Genomic DNA, 20,485 nt, shown 5'->3' with positions numbered 1-20,485 from the left:
TGCATTTTATGTCTACAAAGATGGATGCGCCAACACCAAAACGAGCGAAAATGCAAAGACTTTGACAAGCTTTTATCACAAAGCTGTGGGAAGACGGTAAAACTTGCCATATATATTGCTTTATATTTAAGAAATAATCGACGGGTAACCGTTGGTGATTTTGGTAATAACCAACGGTATGGAGTTCCGATGCGTAGGAATTAAACCACGAGGGCGTAGCCCGAGTGGTTTGATAACAAGCATCGGAACGACATACCGTTGGTTATTACCGCAATAATCAACGGACAATCAAAGTGACGTCACTTTAAACAACCGTTGGTATATCGGGGTAATAACCAACAGTAGTTTTCCTTCTTTGTATATTGAGAACAAGTCACGTGCCGTGGTAGAATTAAGAAATAATCCACGGGTAACCGTTAGTTATTGCGGTTATAACCAACGGTATGGAGTTCCGATGCGTAGGAATTAAACCACGAGGGCGTAGCCCGAGTGGTTTGATAACAAGCATCGGAACGACATACCGTTGGTTATTACCGCAATAATCAACGGTTACCCGTGGATTATTTCGATTCTAACACGATTTCATTAATAAGTTATCCGCGATTTAAAGGTTATAAATGAGAATTATATAAACCGAACGTCCTCCACTTTTCCGCGAAAACGTGACGTCACCACAACAATTACAATCAAATGACGTCGTCTTCATTCATAAAATGTTCGCGGACATTTAAAGTGACGTCATTTTAAACAACCGTTGGTATATCGGGGTAATAACCAACAGTAGTTTTTCTTCTTTGTATATAGAAAACAAGTCACGTGCCGTGGTAGAATTTCTTTTTTATACTCCCACTTATCTGAAGAAATCACCATTATCCCTTGTTATCATGAATTGATGGTCAATTGTTTTAACGCACGCGTGGAAAAAAACGCTCGATTACATCATTCCGCGCGTTCACCTCATAAGCAGACTAAAGCTGGCGTGGCGCCGTCGTAGAACTTTTGTCTCTTAAATTTTATAATCCTGAGAATCTGGTTCAACATCCGGTCGGGCCACATTTTTTATATATTTTTCCCCCATTTATTTACGGCATTTTTCAATTTTCTTTTTATAACAAACATTAAATGAAAAATTTACATAAGGCATGACATGCTCGAGAGATGGTTGTCAAAGCCTTCAAAAACCCTAAAATCGTGGAGCTTCCTGGGGGGCTTGACCCACCTGGACCTAGGGCAGGGCTATGCCCTGCACCTACCAGGGGCCCTAGCGGCCCCCTAGACTCCCAGAAAATCTTTCAATATGCCGCCACCCTTCCCTAACCAGAAATCCTGGAGCCGCCCCTAGTATGAACACGCATTTTTGCATAAAACAGCTTATGTACCTCCCTCACGCGGGTCGTAAAAGAAAGACTATGCTGATGACAGCAATTTGAAATGCATACTTAAGAGCAGTCGCAGATGAAAGCAATACTAAATATAACATTCAATTTAACAAAACTAAATCTGTATGCTGCAGTTGTCCAGATTAATTACCAATGCATTTTTAATCAGTTGTACGGATAATTTCAGCACATGAACCACTCTATGAGGTAAAGAGTAAACGTGACGTTTGTCGTTTAGCGATATTTCTCCAATGAATACATTTCAACTAGATTCTACGTATCCTACCTATCTTTCGCGTAGTAAAGTCTTGAAACGCATACACGCATTGACACTGGCCTTTATGCATGAATACATTGAAATACCGTTTCTATGAATATATTTGTTTCCCTACTAATATTGGTTTGAATCCATTGACGCGTTGCTTTCTAAGTATAATCATGATAATGTTGTGTCCTCGTTAAACTCAAACGAACCGATGTGAACTGGATATATAGTTAACAATTCATGGGTTTTATCCATGCTTATTGTTCTCGCGAGTGGCGTGTCCATGTTGCTGAGATATACATAAGGTCTGCCGTAATGTTGTATGAAAACGACATAACAGTTATTTTAAACAAATATGATTCCAATGGATATTTGCTGTATTTACTAAGATCGATAATTTATATACAAAATGTATACGATGTTTCTCCAGATGGCTTTCATATCGGAAATACATTGCGATAATGTGAGCGAACGCATGTTAACAACACATGCAACACAACAGAAACAACAACACAAACAACTTGGAAAAAACTTTGTCAGTAAACATAATTAACCTTAAAAGAATAATCTATTTTTTTTGTAATGGGTTTCACGTTTGCCGTATTTATATTAATTTTTTATTCATATTTATTTTATGTAATCTGAATACACCGCAGATTAATATATGACATAAATGATCGTATTTTTCATAATAGGTACAGGTAAGATTTAGAGACTTAGTGTACACACGTGAGTATAATAATTTACCATATAACGCATCACTAATTGATACTTTTTTGTGCATGCAATGTGCATCGAATTTAAGTACGATGCATAATTTTAATTTACAATTTTAAAGTTTTATCTTCAGGTCTTTTTGAGAAATAGCAAAATTCAGATTTCGGGCGGTGAACGAGAAACGGGATACTGAGATAACTCGAGAGACACTTGTGGACAAACACCCGAAAATCACATACGATTATCGTGACGTGTTTCGGTTTTATGTGACAATTTATCAAATAATTGATTTCGCTCATACTGATCTCGATTCTTTTTCAGTTATATGTAACAAGCATGTCCATAATGATGCAAATAAATTAAGGCATCCTTATCAATATTTGTCATTAATGTAATATTTGTAAGAATAGTGTTTTTTTCGCTGTTCAAAATATGACTGATCAAACTCAATTCATTCCTCCTTTATACCTAAAATTATTAAAGACTAGCGAACTCAGTTGATGCATACCGGTAATTGTCAGTTTGGGTGAATATTATTAGGATTTATAACATAAGGTACTCATGTGATTTATTCTCCCTACAAAATTAAGACATTTTATTGAAAATTAAAGCAATTTTTTATAACAATTGAAATGCCGGTATTCATTTTTGGATCCACTTTTACAATTTAGATGTATTTGTTTACCGTAGTTTAAAAGTTTTTTTGCCCACAAATACTTATCGATTTAACGACATAATACATACATGCATTTACGTAACTGAAGCTAGTGCTTTTGCCAACAAGTCCTTGTTCATGCACGTACTATCTCGATTGTTTACAAATCCAATAAAGTGGTCTTATGCAGATAATATCTAACCTACATTTAGGTTCACTTTAACCGCACAATGTATTTGTATATAATAACTGACAGGAGTAACAATTGACTACTAAATTAAAATTCTGGTTTCGATTGAATGACTGGTAAGTCATGTGTATACGAACTGATAAACAGTTAACGTTTTTAAAAACATTTATTTAAATTGTATGTAGTTTATCATAACAAACAATAAGTCGCTGTTTACTTTGACCATAATAAGCTTATTTTCGATTTAAATATTGCGTTTATCTTATCTTTTTGTTTTGAATCCGTGTACATGTACCTATATCATGAGCAGGTGTTACAATTTCACTTTTCATTCTATTTATTCATGGAAAATGCTGTATACCAGTCACTTTTTACCAGTAATTATTGTTTATTTTCTATATTTAATTGCTTCAGTTTGGTCCTTATTTATAGTATTCTCCTTTATTGTTGTTTTCACTCACTGCTTACTTGTTTATTTAAAATGGTGTGATTGTTCTGAAATAATAATCAAATGGAGTTTTTTTTTAATTTTACGTTCTCAGTTTTGTCATTAACAATGAATCTTGTCCCTTGATACCAACTATCATTGTTATTGAATTGTTTGGATCAACGAACAACTATACACACTTAGATATTGTTTATCAAGAACAGATTCATATGGAATGAATACTTATAATAAAAACTAAATACATATATTTCTGTATATATCTTTTAAAGCATATACATCGTTTGAGTAAATTCTAGAGTACACGCAGATACGAAATAAACACTTGCTACTGACGAAGACATCGAACTAGAATTGTCTACACAATGGAGTCAAACTGGGAAAACAAGCTCATCGTGGCGTCTATAGACTTCGGGACTACGTTTACAGGGTGTGCATTCTCCATGCTTGCTGATTACCAGACATACCGAGAAAAAATTATGACAATTCATTGGAAGTCAGGGGTATCCGAACAGTAAGAATAATCTTATATAGCAATATATATATATATATATATATATATATATATATATATATATATATATATATATTTTTTTTTTTTTTTTATTTAAAATAAGTAAAATTCTCGATTTCGGTTTTATTAATTAAGAATAAATGTATATCGGTTTTGTTTTTCTAAGCCATAAGTTATGACATGTGCAAAAGCATTTGATTAATAACGTTCTCTTGACCTGAAATTGTAAATTAAACATATACTAGTATTTGTTTTATAAAAACGATTTTAATGCCGATATTTTTTTTTCTTTAAAACTAAGGGCAACAAAAACTCCGACAATTCTGCTGTTAAAGAAAGATCTCAGCTTCGAATCGTTCGGTTACGAGGCAGAAGAGACCTTTGCAGAAATCACGGAGGACTCTGATGATGTTGACGACTGGCATTATTTCAAATATTTCAAAATGAAACTCTACGATGAAAACGTAAGAAATTGTATTCATAACAAAGCCATATCCTAATGAAGGATCTTGCTTATCGTGTTGAAAGAGCCATGTTCATAAGTTTGTTTAAATGCTAAATGATTTCTGTAAATCTATTTAAATTATGAATCATGAGTACTTTGGTTTTTCTCGTTGATTTGTTATGCTTTAGCACGGAATTCTGTATTTTTGCGAACCACCTGATTTAAAGATTATGAAAAGTGATATTTATCTAAATGAATTGAGAATCGACAACTTGTGCAGAAGTCAAAAAAATTCAATCAGTCACTGGTGAATCTATTACCGAATGTCCTGAGAAAAAGCTTAACTGTTTGCACCGGGTCGTATGCGTCGCGTGCGTTCTGCTTCATTTCCACTATCCAGACTGAGGCCACGATTTAAAACTTGGTCTTAATCGTAAACTTATCGCGGTGAGCTTATCAGATTCGAATCGGTTTTCACCAGATTCTGGTGTCAATCATGGAAATCGTATAAATCGTGAAAATATTTGGACGGTTAAAACATCAACAATTTACAGGATTAACTGCGATACATTTTAATTTGGGTAATCTAATTGTACTTATCTTTAAAAAAGCCCAAAATCTGATCTATTCGTACTTCCACATCGTGGTGATTGAAGCCAATATAATGCGAAACAACAACGTCACATTCTATTATGATTTGTTGCAATCTTTAGAACAAATGAAGTCACTTGCAAATCGAGCTGTATTTATTTCAATGAGCTGCATTTTTATCAGTCGGGTTCAGACGTAGCTCTCAACGGGAAAGATATCGCAACCATAGTCGTATTGCATCGTAAGGGAGCGCACTGATTCGCGAGAAACGTAGTTGCAATTCATGCAATAACGTACTAATTGGGAGAATTCTATCGTATCTGGACTCGAGATCTGACCATGCCTCAGCGTGGCACCTTAATGTGTGAAATCGTGAACAGATTGTAATCGAGCGCAAAGCAACGCATCATAACATACGGACATGCATCATATCATATCTGAGCCTGAACTCTCAGAGCAAACTTACGATGAGTTACATGTCACACATCGTTGCGCTCTTGTCGGATTGTATGCCAGTGGGAACGTAACGTTTCACATTAAGCTGCCCATTATTTAATGTAAAGTGATGTAAATGGCTGAATTTCAGAAAGATTCAAAGATCAGAACAACAAGTAAAGTAACCGATCAGAATGGTCGCGAGATCGATGCACTTCATGTCATCAGCGTTTCCATTAAGTTTATTAAAGACAAAATAATGGACGAGTTAAAGGCAAGAATAGGAGTTTTGAGGGACGATGATGTTTACTTCGTTCTTACATGTCCTGCTATATGGTCAGATAATGCCAAACGATTCATGCGAACAGCAGCAGAAAAGGTAAATTAAACGGATATTTTTTCGGTGTTTTGAAATATATAAATACATGCTTATATTAAAAATAATCAAAAACTGCATAAGAATCAATGTAGAAACATACAAAATGAAATATGTTCTAATGAAACACAACATTTCCTTTTTAATATTGGTTATTGTTGTTAATACTAAGTAAAGTTTCAAGAAGTTATTTATATTTCACATAGGCCGGCATTGCAAATGATCATTTACGAATAGGGCTGGAACCCGAATGTGCCGCCATCTATCTGCACAATGTCACACTGCCAGATCTAAGTGCGTCCAAAAAACAATCTTTCTGCATGGCCCACGGTGACGCATATCTAATAGTTGATTTAGGCGGTAAGTGCTCTCTTGACATTGTTTGAAGTTAAATCACGATACGACTGTAAACGCCGAATAAGCTGCACGTGTTATTGTCATGACAACCTTAATATCAGAGAAAAGCATTCAAAAAATGCAAGAAGTTTGTTTGTAAATATATTTTTGCAGGAGGTACCGTTGATATTGCGGCTCATAAGATAAACGGATTAGGGCGATTTGAAGAAATACTTATTCCTGATGGTGGACCCTGGGGATCCATTAATATCAATTTCAAATTCGAGCAGGCTCTAACAGCGCTGTCAGGTGCGCGTGCACTTGAAACTTTTCGGAGGGAAAACATGCATGATTACACTGCGCTGATGAGAGCGTTTGAGCTGAAGAAAATAGCATTTCCGGGTACCAGGTCGAAAGTGACAATGCAGCTACCAATTACATATCTTCAATGTCACCAGAATGAAAATAGAGACAGCTTATTAGATTCAATAAAGGAAGTTGCGCATACGGTATTTTCACAATGTTCTTTCCAACCAAAAAATAACGTTATCTCTTTTCCAAATGACTCGTTTGCAAGTTTATATGACGAAACAATTGGTCTAATACTAGATAAAGTCCGAACTATTTTGGAGTATTTGGAAAAAGTAAAACAACACGACATTAAGACGATATTTTGCGTGGGAGGTTTTGCTGATTGCAAACTGCTACGAAAGCGGTTTACGGACGAGTTCGGTGACAGGGTTATTGCTCCAAGTGAGGCGATAACAGCTATTATGAAGGGTGCCGTCATGTTCGGGCGCGATGAAAATATAATTGAGTTCAGGATCAGTAGATTTACCTATGGGCTTGACTGGAGCGTAGATTTTGACAGCAAAATCCATGATCCTAAAAGGAAAGAAGTGACTGAAAGCGGTGATGTCTGCAAAGATATATTTTATACTATTGCCGAAATGGGTCAAAGAATCCCAACCGACTACGCTACAAAGAAGATAGAGTCTTTCGTGAAGGCATCCAGCCAAGATAGAATGGAATTCCCATTTTACAGAACGGAGAAAGTCCAAGCTCCATTGTACATCGATGACCCTGGTTGTTCTCTGATGGGCTCAATGATAGTGGGTTTGGATGATACAGCCGGGGGACTCGATCGCTATGTGACATTGGAAGTCTACTTTGGGGCGTCTGAACTACGAGCAGAAGCCACTGACAATAAAGGAAAGAAACATACAGTGGCATTTAATTTAGATGAAAGTGAACCCTGAAAGTGTTGATGATGCAGTTCTTTTAGGATACATCTATTTGGATTGCGATACAAAACAGATTAGAGTGAATTGATATCGGGATTATGAACTTGTTTCTGCAGATAATACAAAAAGAACAATACGAAAATTAATAGCTACGAAAAGTTGCAATCAAAACGATCAATTGCAAAAAACAATGGAAGAAAAATGCCTTACAAGTTACATGTTGTATTTATTTAAGTGTGCTGTTATTATGTTATTAGAATCTTGTTCTTAAAGATCTTTTTTAAAGATAAAAACTAAGATTTTTACTGTCGACGGAAAAAACGACAATATGTCTGTTTTAAATATTGTGTTATTATTGCGCAGTATTGCTGCTATAATAATTGTGCGGCTTAGCCGAGGTAAGCGCGTTTTGGGTATTGCTCAATGAAGTTTTATATACATGTTAATTTTAAGGTGTTATCGCATTGTTTTAGTAATGCAAATACACGTAGAAGTCGAGTCATATGGATCTCAAACTAACGTGCTTTTTCATTAAAAAATCATCAAAAGCAATTGTTATAAAGCGTCATAATAAAAGTTATTACGAATTATAAAACTCTTTTTTACGGATTTTCTGTCAACTGTTTTAGTATGTAAAGAAAGTAGTTTTCGAAATAAATTTGGTATGCTTTTGAATACATTCGAAATAGTCATGACTGAGCAGCTTTGTCCTATCTGTACTGTTCAGAGTATATATTAAATTTTGAATTCTAATAACAAGAATTAGTTAGTTTATATGGTAATGAAGAGCAAGGACACAAGCGATGTTTTAAGAATTTTTATGAATATGGACACCATTTGCCGTAATGTATAATTTAACATTATAAAAAACGTAAGTACATCACGCACATTGCATATGTGTGTGACAAAATACAACGCTTTGGTACGCACATGAATTACATCGAAAGGTATATTGTTTTGTAACTGAAACAATAATGTTTCATACATATAGACATATAGCATCGGTTATGATTTCCTTCACAATAAATCATATATTAAGCATGCCTCTAAGTTGGAAAGCTATGTTAACAAATGAAAGGTTGTTACTTGTTCGGCTATTTACATGCCTTATGAATTCAATAAATGTATACACACTTCGTCTTGTCCAATAAAATGGCTCTATGTTATTTCATTTTTTTCAATACAACATACAACATTATCATACAAAGTTAAAAGGTGCAAGTCAAAAAGTATTGATGAAATGTGCGTGGGAAACATTTCTTGCTTAAGCAAATTCCAACGCCCGGTAGTGATCAGGTGGCGTTGCTCATCTCATCATAAACAGCATAAAAATCTGTATTGTATGCACTAGTTGAAATTTTTAAAAACATTGTTTTAAACAGTTATTTGGAAAAAAATGCAGGTCGCAGTGGTGTAATGGATATGGTGTTCGCCTAGCGACCGGGAGGTCACGGGTTCGATCCCCACCGTGGGAGCGTTCTTTAGATCTCCCAGGAAACGGACTCAAGAGCGTTTATATAAGCCTTAGGCTTTCGATGCAATCGAGCTAAAATAAATAGGTTTAAACTAAAAAATGCAGCACTTACCGGCGTGTTTACATCCATTAACGTTTAATTGGGAACCCAACAAAGTCACGTGATCCTGAAGCCGGATGTAGGTCTACAAAACGACGATTATGTTGTTGAAGAAAGATCCAAGCTTCGAAACGTTCGGTTATGAGGCAGAAGAGGCCTTTGGAGAAATGACAGAGCACTCGTATGATGTTGACGACTGGCATTATTTCAAAATGAAACTCTAAAATGAAAATGTGGGTAATGGGTTGTTTATACAGATTGTCAAAGATTAGCTAGGATGTGTAAGTGCCTCGATTTATTGCAATCCGTATATTGCCATGACCTATGTCAAAACGTATTATTACTTTGTTGTTACAATGTACATTGGGTCTGAATGTAAATGTCATGAATAAATCATCGTTTATTTTATAATTATTAAATGTCATATTATCATAATCAATATATAAATGTATTGATAACTTCTATGCATATTATTAAATAATTTATCATAGTATCATAATTACCTTTGTCATAAATTACATTTAACTCTCAAATATTTCGCGGTATTTTCTCTTTTCCGCAATGTTGACTGTTTATTAATTATAGGATGTCATTCAATGAATTTGTGCTTAGTCATATGATGGCATTCATTGAATCATGCGAATGACGTCACCTTACTACGAGTATAAATAGGGCCAAACTGTCGTTTGGCTTCAGTACCTTTTGGGCACAAACAGAGAACAGTTCGTTCTGTACAAATGGATTTTCAGGTAGATAACTTGTGATTGTGAGACTAGCGTTTAGATAAGAATACTTAAAGAAAGAAACATAGAATGACTTTTAATGTAAGTAAAATAAATATTTAAAATATTCGATATTGTTATACTTTGCTTCAACTAGATCTAGTTATGTGTGGTGTTGGCACCGTCTGACAGCAACCAAACGGACCGGCATTACAATATGCTATAAAAACATTGACTGCGGATAGAAACGCGACAATTTTCAAGTCAACATGCATAGTACAAATCGTTGACAAATCGTCGTTTCTCGGTTATTTCCGACTAAACAGAAAGACGTCCGCTCTCCTCCGAAATACAACAAATTCGTTCTTTCTAGAAGCTTGCCACTACCCAAAACAATGAGTTACTGCAATAGTGTCAAGCTATCATTATTCATTTCGAACGTGTGCAATATAAACAACCATCTAGAGTATTCTTCATGCTGATTCAGTGTTCATGATTTAACTCCCGCAACACTGTAGATCTATTTTCAGATTTTCAGTAACAGAACAACATATTTTCAAAAGGTTTTCGCAATGGCAGTACTAAGCCGATTACCTCATGTTTATCCAGTTTTCGGCGTTTTGTCTCTCTTATTTTTGTGTTGTTTTCATTTGTCAATTTGTCATACACATGTTAATATGTACTCGGCGTGCATATGCAATTTTCAGAAACCAAGATGCTTTTCTTCGACCAATTCAAGTCAGCGATCCTAGTTTTATTTATTTGTGTTTTATATTTGCTGTGTTAGGCTTTTGAGTTTATTCATACTATATTTGATCCTTCGCCACTTATTGCGGTGATTTAAATTAGTCGATTAAGTTTTGAATGTTATCCTCTGAGATTTAGGCTGTTCGCAATATGTAAATTGCAAGGACAAAATTAATTATTTGTATGTTAGATGTTCAAAGATGATAGGGTACAATCCCTGGGTTAATACCCACCTCTGAACTTACTGTTTGTTGTTCAGAAAGTCTGAAGAACGGGCGATATTTAAAACGACCGCCTGCAAATTCAAACTGATTTTAATGAATTAGTCACTGAAATTCGATACTATTTGCAACGAAAAAAGCGTGTGTCCTCCAAGGACACCATGTGCAGAAGTTTGATTTGCGTTATATGCAACCATTTTCCTGATAAATTATGCCATTACTTATAACGGGAAAAATCCCTATATGTAAATTATTATACGAACACTATTCATTGCAATTCTTTACTTATTTTATCGAAACATAAGGGTTCAATTAACATTAAAAGCTTGAACATGGTGTATTACATTACACCAATCTTACATATAGATGAAAAGTTGATTTCAAATTGAAAATTTGATAACTCTTTACTTTCCAAATTGACTTGAGTTTCCTTTACAGCTTTATAAATTCAGTCAAGAATTAACGTTAGTATTTAGTATCCAATTACTATACAAGCCCTAATGGTCGCAAGCACATTCGATCCAATCGGATTATACACCAGATATGAGTCGCGTCATGCGGAAATGGGATTAGCCCAGATACGGACAACGTAGCTCATTCGTCTGCAGTCTTATCAGGCCACTTATGAGATCACACAACCTTTCGTGGGGGTATTACTAGGCAGGGTAGCCCCTCGTCATACTTTTCGAAAGTGCAGGCTAGAGCTACGCTTGCCGCATATGGCATAAAACCCGTTTTGGCCTAACGCGGCATATATATTCCTCGAGCGAAACGTAAAAGAAACATTGAGTATACAAATAATCCAATACTCTCAGGACCAAGCTGATCTCAAGACATGAATGTCGATACAATAATCCGCTATCATATAATTGATATTTTACTTTTTAGTTTTTAAACGTACATGTACAAACTCCTTTTTGAAACAAATATATGCACCATGTATTTAACCAAATTTATTAAATATATTGACAAATCCAGAATAAATTATCTGGGGTTTTTAAAAAACAAAATCGTTCATTTCAACTAGCACGTATATCAACGATAGCATGAGTAATAAAATGGCCCAAACTATTTTTATCGCCGTCGGTTTCAAGCTTATCGGCAACGCAAGTTTGTTTGCGAACATAGTGCGAGCATCGTTATTCAGATAAGTTGGTTTATAGTTTTAATTCGAAACAATGACTAATAATAAGAAATAAAATCTAAGCTTCTGTTAGTTTTGATGTATTTTACAAATGTTCACAATCAAACATTCGTGAAGACAATCAGATATACGAATTGTAAAATATATTCAGCCTAACTCATTTTATATGCAGAAAACAATACACGTATTTTGTTAATAATTCAACACCGGGTAAAGTTTAACAGTAAGCTGAAATCATTTTCATAACATATACATGCTTTACGACGTATCGCATACGAGATATATTTTTATTTTCTAAACACATCTATAGCGTTGAGTGTCATATGACCCTACCGACGTGAATATGTAAGCAGTACTGATAGTATGCATTTAAACGGTGTATTTAAAATAGGTTATCTCGATATCTCAAAATTGTCATTATTATCTAAACGCGTTATTTCACAAACGTAGCAAAGGAGGATTTAGCCAACGTTTTTCGACTGTTCAAATGTAAATTATAAAATGGATACAGACTGGAAAGACAAGCTTATCGTCGCTGCGATCGACTTCGGTACATGTTGCACCGGTTTCGTTATTTCCTATATGGCTGATTACAAAAAGAAGAAGGAAAACGTGATAACACACCATTGGCATAGTGGAGGAGCCTTAAGGTTTGTGTCATACCTTTTTACTATGAATTTCAAGGAAACTTCTTCAGTGGCACAACTATTATGAAAATGGTTTGCTTGAGTGTCGACCATAACTTAATTTCTATATTAAAGGGGCCTTTTCACGTTTTATTAAAGTGACAAAATTAAAAAAAAATGTTTCAGATTTGCACATTTTTGTTGCAGTTATGATATTTGTGAGGAAATAGTAATACTGAACATTTACCGTGCTCTAAAATATTCATTACATGCATCTTTTGGCGATTAAAAAACCTGACAATTAAAAAGCGTTGCAACGCGAAACGATTTAAATATTTGCATAGTTCTGTTTTTGTCGTTATATTTTGTGAAACTACGAGGATTGCTTATATAAAGTATAAAATACACCTCTCATTGTAAGAGCACGGATAGCCGAATGGTCTAAGCGATAGACTTTTACTCCAGGGATCAGTGGTTCGAGCCCAGTTAAGGTTTACTTTTTTCTTTTTTTAAATTTAATTATATTTTTTACTGGATCTTTTTAGATCAAATTTTTACATTTATCAATATAAAGCATTTAATGACAAAGTTCAATATATGCCAAAATCTATGAACAGGTCCCTTTAAAGTGGACGTGTGAATGAGTACATTTAATACGAATGTCTAGAAATGTAGACTTTTTCATGAATAATTCTGCATAGTTTTTTAGATGGTCGCTTTAGCGACCGTCTAAAGTGCTTAGTGTGAAATTCAGGTCGATACGGCCTAGGTATGATTAACCCAATACCCGCTTGCGTATCCGCGCAAGAAAGAGTTGTATAATTTATGCAAGAGGTTTGAGTTCTCCATTTATGTGTATTCACAAATGGAAACATTAAATTAATATCGTGTTACATTCAATATTTTCGAACGGTGTTTTATAGAAAAGAATCAATAAACAATGATCGTATTGTACGTGTCGCGGAGGAGATTGTTTATGAATGATTAAAATAGTCCACTTTCTGCTGCGTGTGCGTGACGTAGTATTTTCGCTCAGCTCATTCATAAATCTGAGGCTGGCGATAAACAAAGGGGAGTCCGTGTGAGAATAACGCAATAGTATAAGGTTACGCTTGTTTATATTCACAGGTCTCAATTAATAATACGTTGACCACGAGTTCAACAATTATTACAGGGATACGATAGACAACATAAAAAAAAGTTTCATTATCGCTGAAACTGTTAAAAAAAAACATTTAAATATAACAATAATATTCTCTAAAAAATGTAGTCTTGCTGTTTTGAAATAAGGTTTGGAATTTTGAATATAGAAGGAATGGGTCAATTAGGTGCTGCGTTTCCTTTGCTTACTTCAGTTAGAGGTCAATTATCTACGTAATAGCAATCACAAGGCTCCGGCTTCAAAGGAATTGCGGAGCGTTCTTACATAATAAAAGTCGTAGTCGCATAGTATTTGCGTTTTGCGTCCTATTTGGTCACGTGGTTCTTTTTCGCGGGTGTTTTGGCATTCATGATATGAGGCTATTAATAGATGCGCCTGTCGATAAACAAAGGAAAGTTTATACAACGCAATAGGTTACGCTCTCGCATACAACTCAATGACGTAGTACAGGTCGTAAATTGAGAGATTCGGGAAAAAGTTGAAGCTTATTTATATTCTCATTTATAAAACGTTGAACATAAGTTCAACAATAACTTCAGCGATACGATAGACAAAAAAAAAGTTTCATAATTGCTAAACCCGAATATAACAAACAATTTATAATAATAATATGAATGCAGTAGTAGAAGGTTAGTAGAAGGTTAAGCTTGTTTATATTCACAGTTCTCAATACATAGACAGTTGGATATGAGTTCATCAATTACTACAGGCATACTATAGGCAACTTCAAAAATGCTTTTTAATCGCTAAAACCGAAAACAACTTAATATATTATATTAAATGTATTTATAACTGTTACAATAAATGTCTTTTAAAAATGTAGTCGGCGTATACGCTGACTTTAAAATAAAGTTAGCAATTTACTTTTCTAAATAATTAAATACAATTAAACAAAAGTTAAACTATTGTGTTGTGTTTTTCACTTGTAAGCTGCATATTCACCGCATGAAATGTGTGTTAGCATAGTCAAACCACACATTAGTGTGAGTAAATAAAAAATATACTACGGGAGAGCACTTCATATGTGTCCTCATATGCCATGTTATGAGTATCTTTCTTCACTATCGAAATATATCGTGTGTTTATATTTGATTTAAACGCAGTTTTCTTTCGACACATTTAAATTACACGTCAATAGCGCCGTCATGCGAAAATGGGTCTCATGCGTTTCGGCAAGCGTTTGTTAAACCCAACATGTGCTTTTGCGCAGTCAGGCCATAGGCAATGCAGTTCGCTTTAAAATCACTCAATATGTTATGTTTCTCATTACCAGAAGGAGGGATAGCTGAGTGGGCTATTTATATGATGGGCGCATATGGAATAAGACCCATTTTCGCATGACGAGGGTCATTACAAATCTCATTGCGAATTGAAAATGCCACATTTAAGAACAATGCTTTTTGATACAAAATTGAATTGAAAATAGCAAACTTGTTAATAATGGCAGCCTATCCACACATTAAGGAATGATTTCCAGACGTGCTGACCAAGTACGGCAAACATTGTGGTATGATAATTAAACAATTTTCTCTTATCGTGACACTATACTATTTCGCTAATGATTGTTTTCTCATCTTGGAGGCGAAAGTGAAATTCTGCGAGATGGATTGTAACGCGTAATTGTAACAGGGCCACAATTTGTGTCGTTTGAGCATACAGAGAGTAGTCCGGAATTCCTTACACTGAACAGTGCTACATCCTTTGAATTGAGCACATACGCAGTGATGTAGCAAATATTCATAGGGTTGTATCTCGAATCAGCTAATTAAATTTTCGAAAATATTCATGCGTGCCTGTTGGCGTTATGTAAAAGTCACTAAGATGAAAACTGAAACAGCTACGCCTAAAAGCGCATTAGTGCTCTATACCTATGTTTATGTTAGTGTTGTTGACACCGTGTGAACTGCTCGGGTAACAAGTAAAGCATAAACAGCAATGTTTATATACTTTTATTCCTCCATATACAAGATACGAAGATTAGTGTATATTTTGAATTTGTATATGGTGTCAAAAATCAAAAGTTTTGTACACGGAACTTTCATTATGAATTTATATTCTTGGTGAGATAGTCATTTGATATTAGAAAAATATATTCCTTTAATATGATGGTGACTGCAAATTTTCTTTATATAAAGTTATCATTACCATTTTAATCATACTTTCTATGCTTTCAGAACTTCCAAAAAGCATGTTGTTTTAATTTTGTCTTAGTTTTTTCTATGAAATAATAAGGTTGATAAAAAGTGCACACAAAACTCGACCCGTGCGCTATGACACACACTTTATAAAGTTGAATAGCGTGTGTTCATTTCAAACTTGCGATTGATTTTCAAAAATGAATTGCGTGTTAAATTATGCAATAGCGAACATCTTCAATGCCTTCAGCGCTTTGATTTATATAACCTACCATTGTACACAAAAACGTTAAATAGATATAAAGTAAACCGGTAGCGTTTTTAGTAGTAAAAGAGTCAATATACAGATTTCTGTTAAATTTACGTAATGCAGTTTTTAATGAAAATATGCACGGTTACATACACATTGATAATATTAAAATCAATATTCTATTGTAAATGAGTTTTACTATGTATTATATACGGTTTCAGTTAAAAATAGAATTGTATTTTTTAAAGAAAATTTGATCATAAGATACTTTTTAACTGCAGTGGTTATGTATTGAAACACTACATGTGTCAAAGAAATGGATGCCTTTCGACACCTGTTTAGCTAAATATAAACCCACCAGTCGATTAATAAGGACTTACGTCCTCGAGAAATGAATCATCTTTAAATATACTATATACTAAAAACAATCTACTAATTTAAAAAATGCCGTCATTTGCAACATTTGTTGCAGTTATAATATAATACTTACCGGTATGTGGTTCCATATTTCCATACCAGAGTAACTAAACGACTTTTTTTTTAAAGGTTTGAGTGAGGTGTTTTATGCGTTAAATCATTGTTTGATATTGATCTTAAATTGTAATTATTGTTTTTCACCAGTTTTACCAGGTCGTAAAAATATGTTGGCGTTAAATTGTGAAGAGATTTGTAATAATTATACCTGTGAAATATTTACATCTGTTTTCAAAGAAAGCCATATAATTTTTTGTGATAAATCATAATCATTTATATTTAAATCATAACGTAATATTACTCTTAAAAAATCTTCTTTGCAGTTTTGATATTCTGTTTATTTCTCTAGTAGATTTCTATTTGCATTTTGCCATGTGACACATCCATAATCAATAATTGGTGTTACATAAGCATTATAGAACCTAGAAGTTTTTGGGTTGCAACATGTTTTATTTTTGAGTTATTTACAAACAAATTTAGATCTTCTGAATGTTTAAGTTTTTTGGCGTGATCCTATAGTCATGCAAGTAGTTTAAAATGGGTTGATTGCCATATTATCATTATCATTACGCACCACAAATAAGTCAGCTATCAAAATTTGAGACAAAGCCGTAAAGCAGGGTTGATAATGAGGGATAAAATAATAAACTTTCTGCAAAAAGTGTTATACGTCGGCCAAATTGGTCGCAAAAAAATCCTTTTCTTTACGATCTGCTACACATTAAAGCCACCCAGCTTTTATAGTTCGCGAAAATCCTTTTCTTTCCATCAACAACATCGATTGTACAGTGGGATTAACTTACCGTGACAATACATGTGTTCGCTCTGAAATAAGTACATGAAAATAATAAAACTATAATCAATCCACAAAGACTCAGACATTGTGAACACTTTATCCTATCATACATAAAGACAACAATGTTTGAAATGTCTATGACGTCTTACTTATAAAATGTGTGAATGATCGAATACTTATTTGACTTGTACTACGCGGTTTAGCATTTCATACACAAGACTTAGCTTGGGGTTGAGTGTGAAGTCGAACCGAAGACCCTTGAGTTCTTGCGCAAGTGTGTTCCGCTCATCGGTTTCAAGTTCAATGTCAAATGTATTATGCTAATGAAAGAAAAATGTGGTTATAAGTTTTCATCTCTAAATCGTGGACACTCTGTTTAAATGTGTGAAACAGTCCTTGACCCTATCCTGAAAAAGGCAATTTACAAATTGAAATCAAGCTTACATAAAATATCATTTATGTTAATAGACGATCATATTGTGAAACGAACCAAACAATGTATATACGATTTTGAGTGACACATGGTAAGCTGTAAATCTCTAAACAACCAACAGTTATCACATTGTGTTAATATAAACCAATGCATTTGAATCACATTCGTTGTCTTTAAGCCTTGAAAATGCGATCAATAAGAAAACATTATGCATACGAGTACTAGAAACTTAAAAAAATCGGTTGTTGCATTTGAGCCATTTTAATTTGAAATCAAAGATACACACACACACAAACTAATATCTTGATTTGAATAACGTTGTTTTAAACAATGGTGATTAAATATATATATTATAATAGAAATAGCGATGCAAAAAATAAGTCCTAAGGTGTCTTACTGACTTGATTTTTCAAACAAAATGAACTGTACAATTATCGGTATTTCGAAAACTTTTGAGGCCAACGATCGAAACTCCATCAGCATGCGGCTGGCTTAAGACGAACATTCAGCAAATCATTCACGGGATGTATTATCAAAAGAAAAACTGAACACGAAACGCATGTTAAATGCAATTTAAAAAAGAAACAATGTGTACCGGTTAGCGAGTATTTCTCGGACGAAATGTAGTTTTTGTGTGAATTACTTCCTTAATCATAAGAATTATCGCATAAAAAAATTACTGATAAATCTTGGGTTCGTCGTCTACAAGTGAATGCAAATTAAATGTTTGTTTGATGTGCGCATCCGTATTGAGAGCCGCATATAAAGTCATTAAAGGGAGGCAATTTTCATAACAATCAAATTTTTTTTTGTTGTAAAAAAGTAATGACATGACAACTTTCAAGGAGAAACATTCAAACGCGCATGCATTTCAATAAAGTTGTTCATGTTCAATGGTTTACATTGTGTTTGGGGGTGTTTATGAAGAACCATAATTTACTATTTATGCTAACACGATGCTTCATGTATTTAAGTTTTATTGAATCAAATTCATCTCGAGCAAATATGAAGTATCGGAAGGCTAAACGGACAGATATTTTGTTATTATAAGCATTTATTATTCACAAACAAGTTAAAGTATGATATATTCTTGTTTTTATGACGAAGGGCGATAGTCAGGTCAATATACACTTTGACCCCCCCCCCCCCAAAAAAAAAAAATGCTACAAAAGGTATTTTCACTGATCCTGATAGAGTAGCACGTACTTTATAACATATCAAAAGTTTACCGAAATCCGACCTCCGGTAAAAATTTTTTTCAAGATGGCCGCCAAAACCTATTAATGATCATAACTCTGTAACTATCCACTCAATTTTGATGTTTTTAGTGTCTATACCCAGGTTTCGGGGACCAAAGAACACTTTTAGATCATCAGACATAGTGAAAGTTTATTATGAAACACATACATCCAACATGGCCTCCAAACAAATCTGCATAATACTCGGCTATTGCGTTTTGTGTGTCGCCCATTTTTCATGGTAAACGATGAAGCAAAGAGCTACCATCAAGCACATAACAATCCGATTCATAAATACAGTTAATCACAGCCTCACTTAATACGTTTACAGCTTTATATCTCATTGACTGAATGATTTGAGGCTTGTCTGCTTTGCGAAGTATGTTTTTTGCTTCAAAGAGGGCAGGACGATGAGAACGTAATTTATACGACAATATGTCTTCAATGGAAAGATCTCCAGACTTTGACACTACCAGAAAATGCTAAAACAGAAGAGCAGGATAAATAGCACGGTCTTTAGCAATCTTAACAGCGGAGCTATTCCTAAGATTTTGGTATCTGTCTTTTCTCTTAGATTTATAAAACAAAGGTCGACTTTCCTATGATATCTCTTATGATCTTCTTCCTAATCTCCCGAAATGCATGAAGATTCACATCTGCTCCAGCTACTATCCAACTGACGATGTTTTTCAAAGAGGATCAGATGTGTAGCGTGAGCAGGTTGCAATCTTTGTCTGCATTTCTCGAGATCAGAAGCATCTCTTTTGATACGCACCTCATTTGAGTCTTTGTGTTGTGTTCTAGTATAGGCCAGTTCTGTGAAATCCTGCATAGCACCGTTGTACTCGGATGTTACAGTTGCAGAAAGGGTCAAACAGTTTTGCATTACTTCGCTGTACCCACTGCCGCGACTGAGACAACCTGTGTTCTTAAGAGACCTCATCAATGTTTGTTCAATGGCAAGATCACTGCTTAGCCAAGCCCAGCTCTGATTGCTCCTACGAACAACGTGAAAACCGTTAACGAATTTTCGATAAGTTTCTGGGTGCGTTTCATATAGGCTGCTCATTCACTGAAGATAGTTATAAGCAGATCGCGGTAATTGAAGTACCCAGCTGCAGCAAAGACCAAACAACAATTGGATACTGTCTGTAAATGCATCATCCAACAACCAGTACAACCCGCCGTGATCAACACCATTGCCTTGCTAACTATAAGGTGATATTTCATCAATGATTGGCTTGTTTTTGTGGTGTTGGCAAGTTCATTTTTCTTCTTCTCTGTAGCTGTCTCGAGTTTGATCTAAATGTCAGAACATGAAGAATCTGCGTCGCCTCTCCCCTAAGAACGGAAGAGTACAACTCCTCTGCC

General features: G+C 34.6%; 2 protein-coding genes across 3 annotated transcripts in view; both read left to right on the top strand.

Annotated features, from left to right (window-relative positions):
* Positions 1-3,213: 3,213 nt before the first annotated feature.
* On the top strand, positions 3,214-8,728 carry LOC127876822 (heat shock 70 kDa protein 12A-like). Its single transcript, XM_052422300.1, has 6 exons — positions 3,214-3,322; positions 3,951-4,165; positions 4,467-4,629; positions 5,788-6,015; positions 6,219-6,372; positions 6,523-8,728. The coding sequence occupies exons 2-6, from the start codon at positions 4,017-4,019 to the stop codon at positions 7,605-7,607; spliced, it is 1,779 nt and encodes a 592-aa protein (XP_052278260.1). The 5' UTR covers positions 3,214-3,322; positions 3,951-4,016; the 3' UTR covers positions 7,608-8,728.
* A 3,565-nt stretch (positions 8,729-12,293) lies between these two features.
* The window catches only part of LOC127876821 (heat shock 70 kDa protein 12A-like), a 32,839-nt gene continuing 24,647 nt past the window's right edge, over positions 12,294-20,485 (top strand). Inside the window, exon 1 of one of the 2 annotated variants that reach the window (XM_052422299.1) lies at positions 12,294-12,650. In XM_052422299.1, the coding sequence (XP_052278259.1) occupies positions 12,502-12,650 (149 nt within the window). In that variant the 5' untranslated portion in view covers positions 12,294-12,501. The remainder of the gene's footprint in view (positions 12,651-20,485) is intronic. The other variant, XM_052422293.1, reaches the window with a different exon arrangement.

This window comes from Dreissena polymorpha, chromosome 4, assembly GCF_020536995.1.
Source record: "Dreissena polymorpha isolate Duluth1 chromosome 4, UMN_Dpol_1.0, whole genome shotgun sequence".
NCBI classification, from domain to species: Eukaryota; Metazoa; Mollusca; class Bivalvia; order Myida; family Dreissenidae; genus Dreissena; species Dreissena polymorpha.
This window is presented reverse-complemented; position numbering and strand designations above follow the sequence as displayed.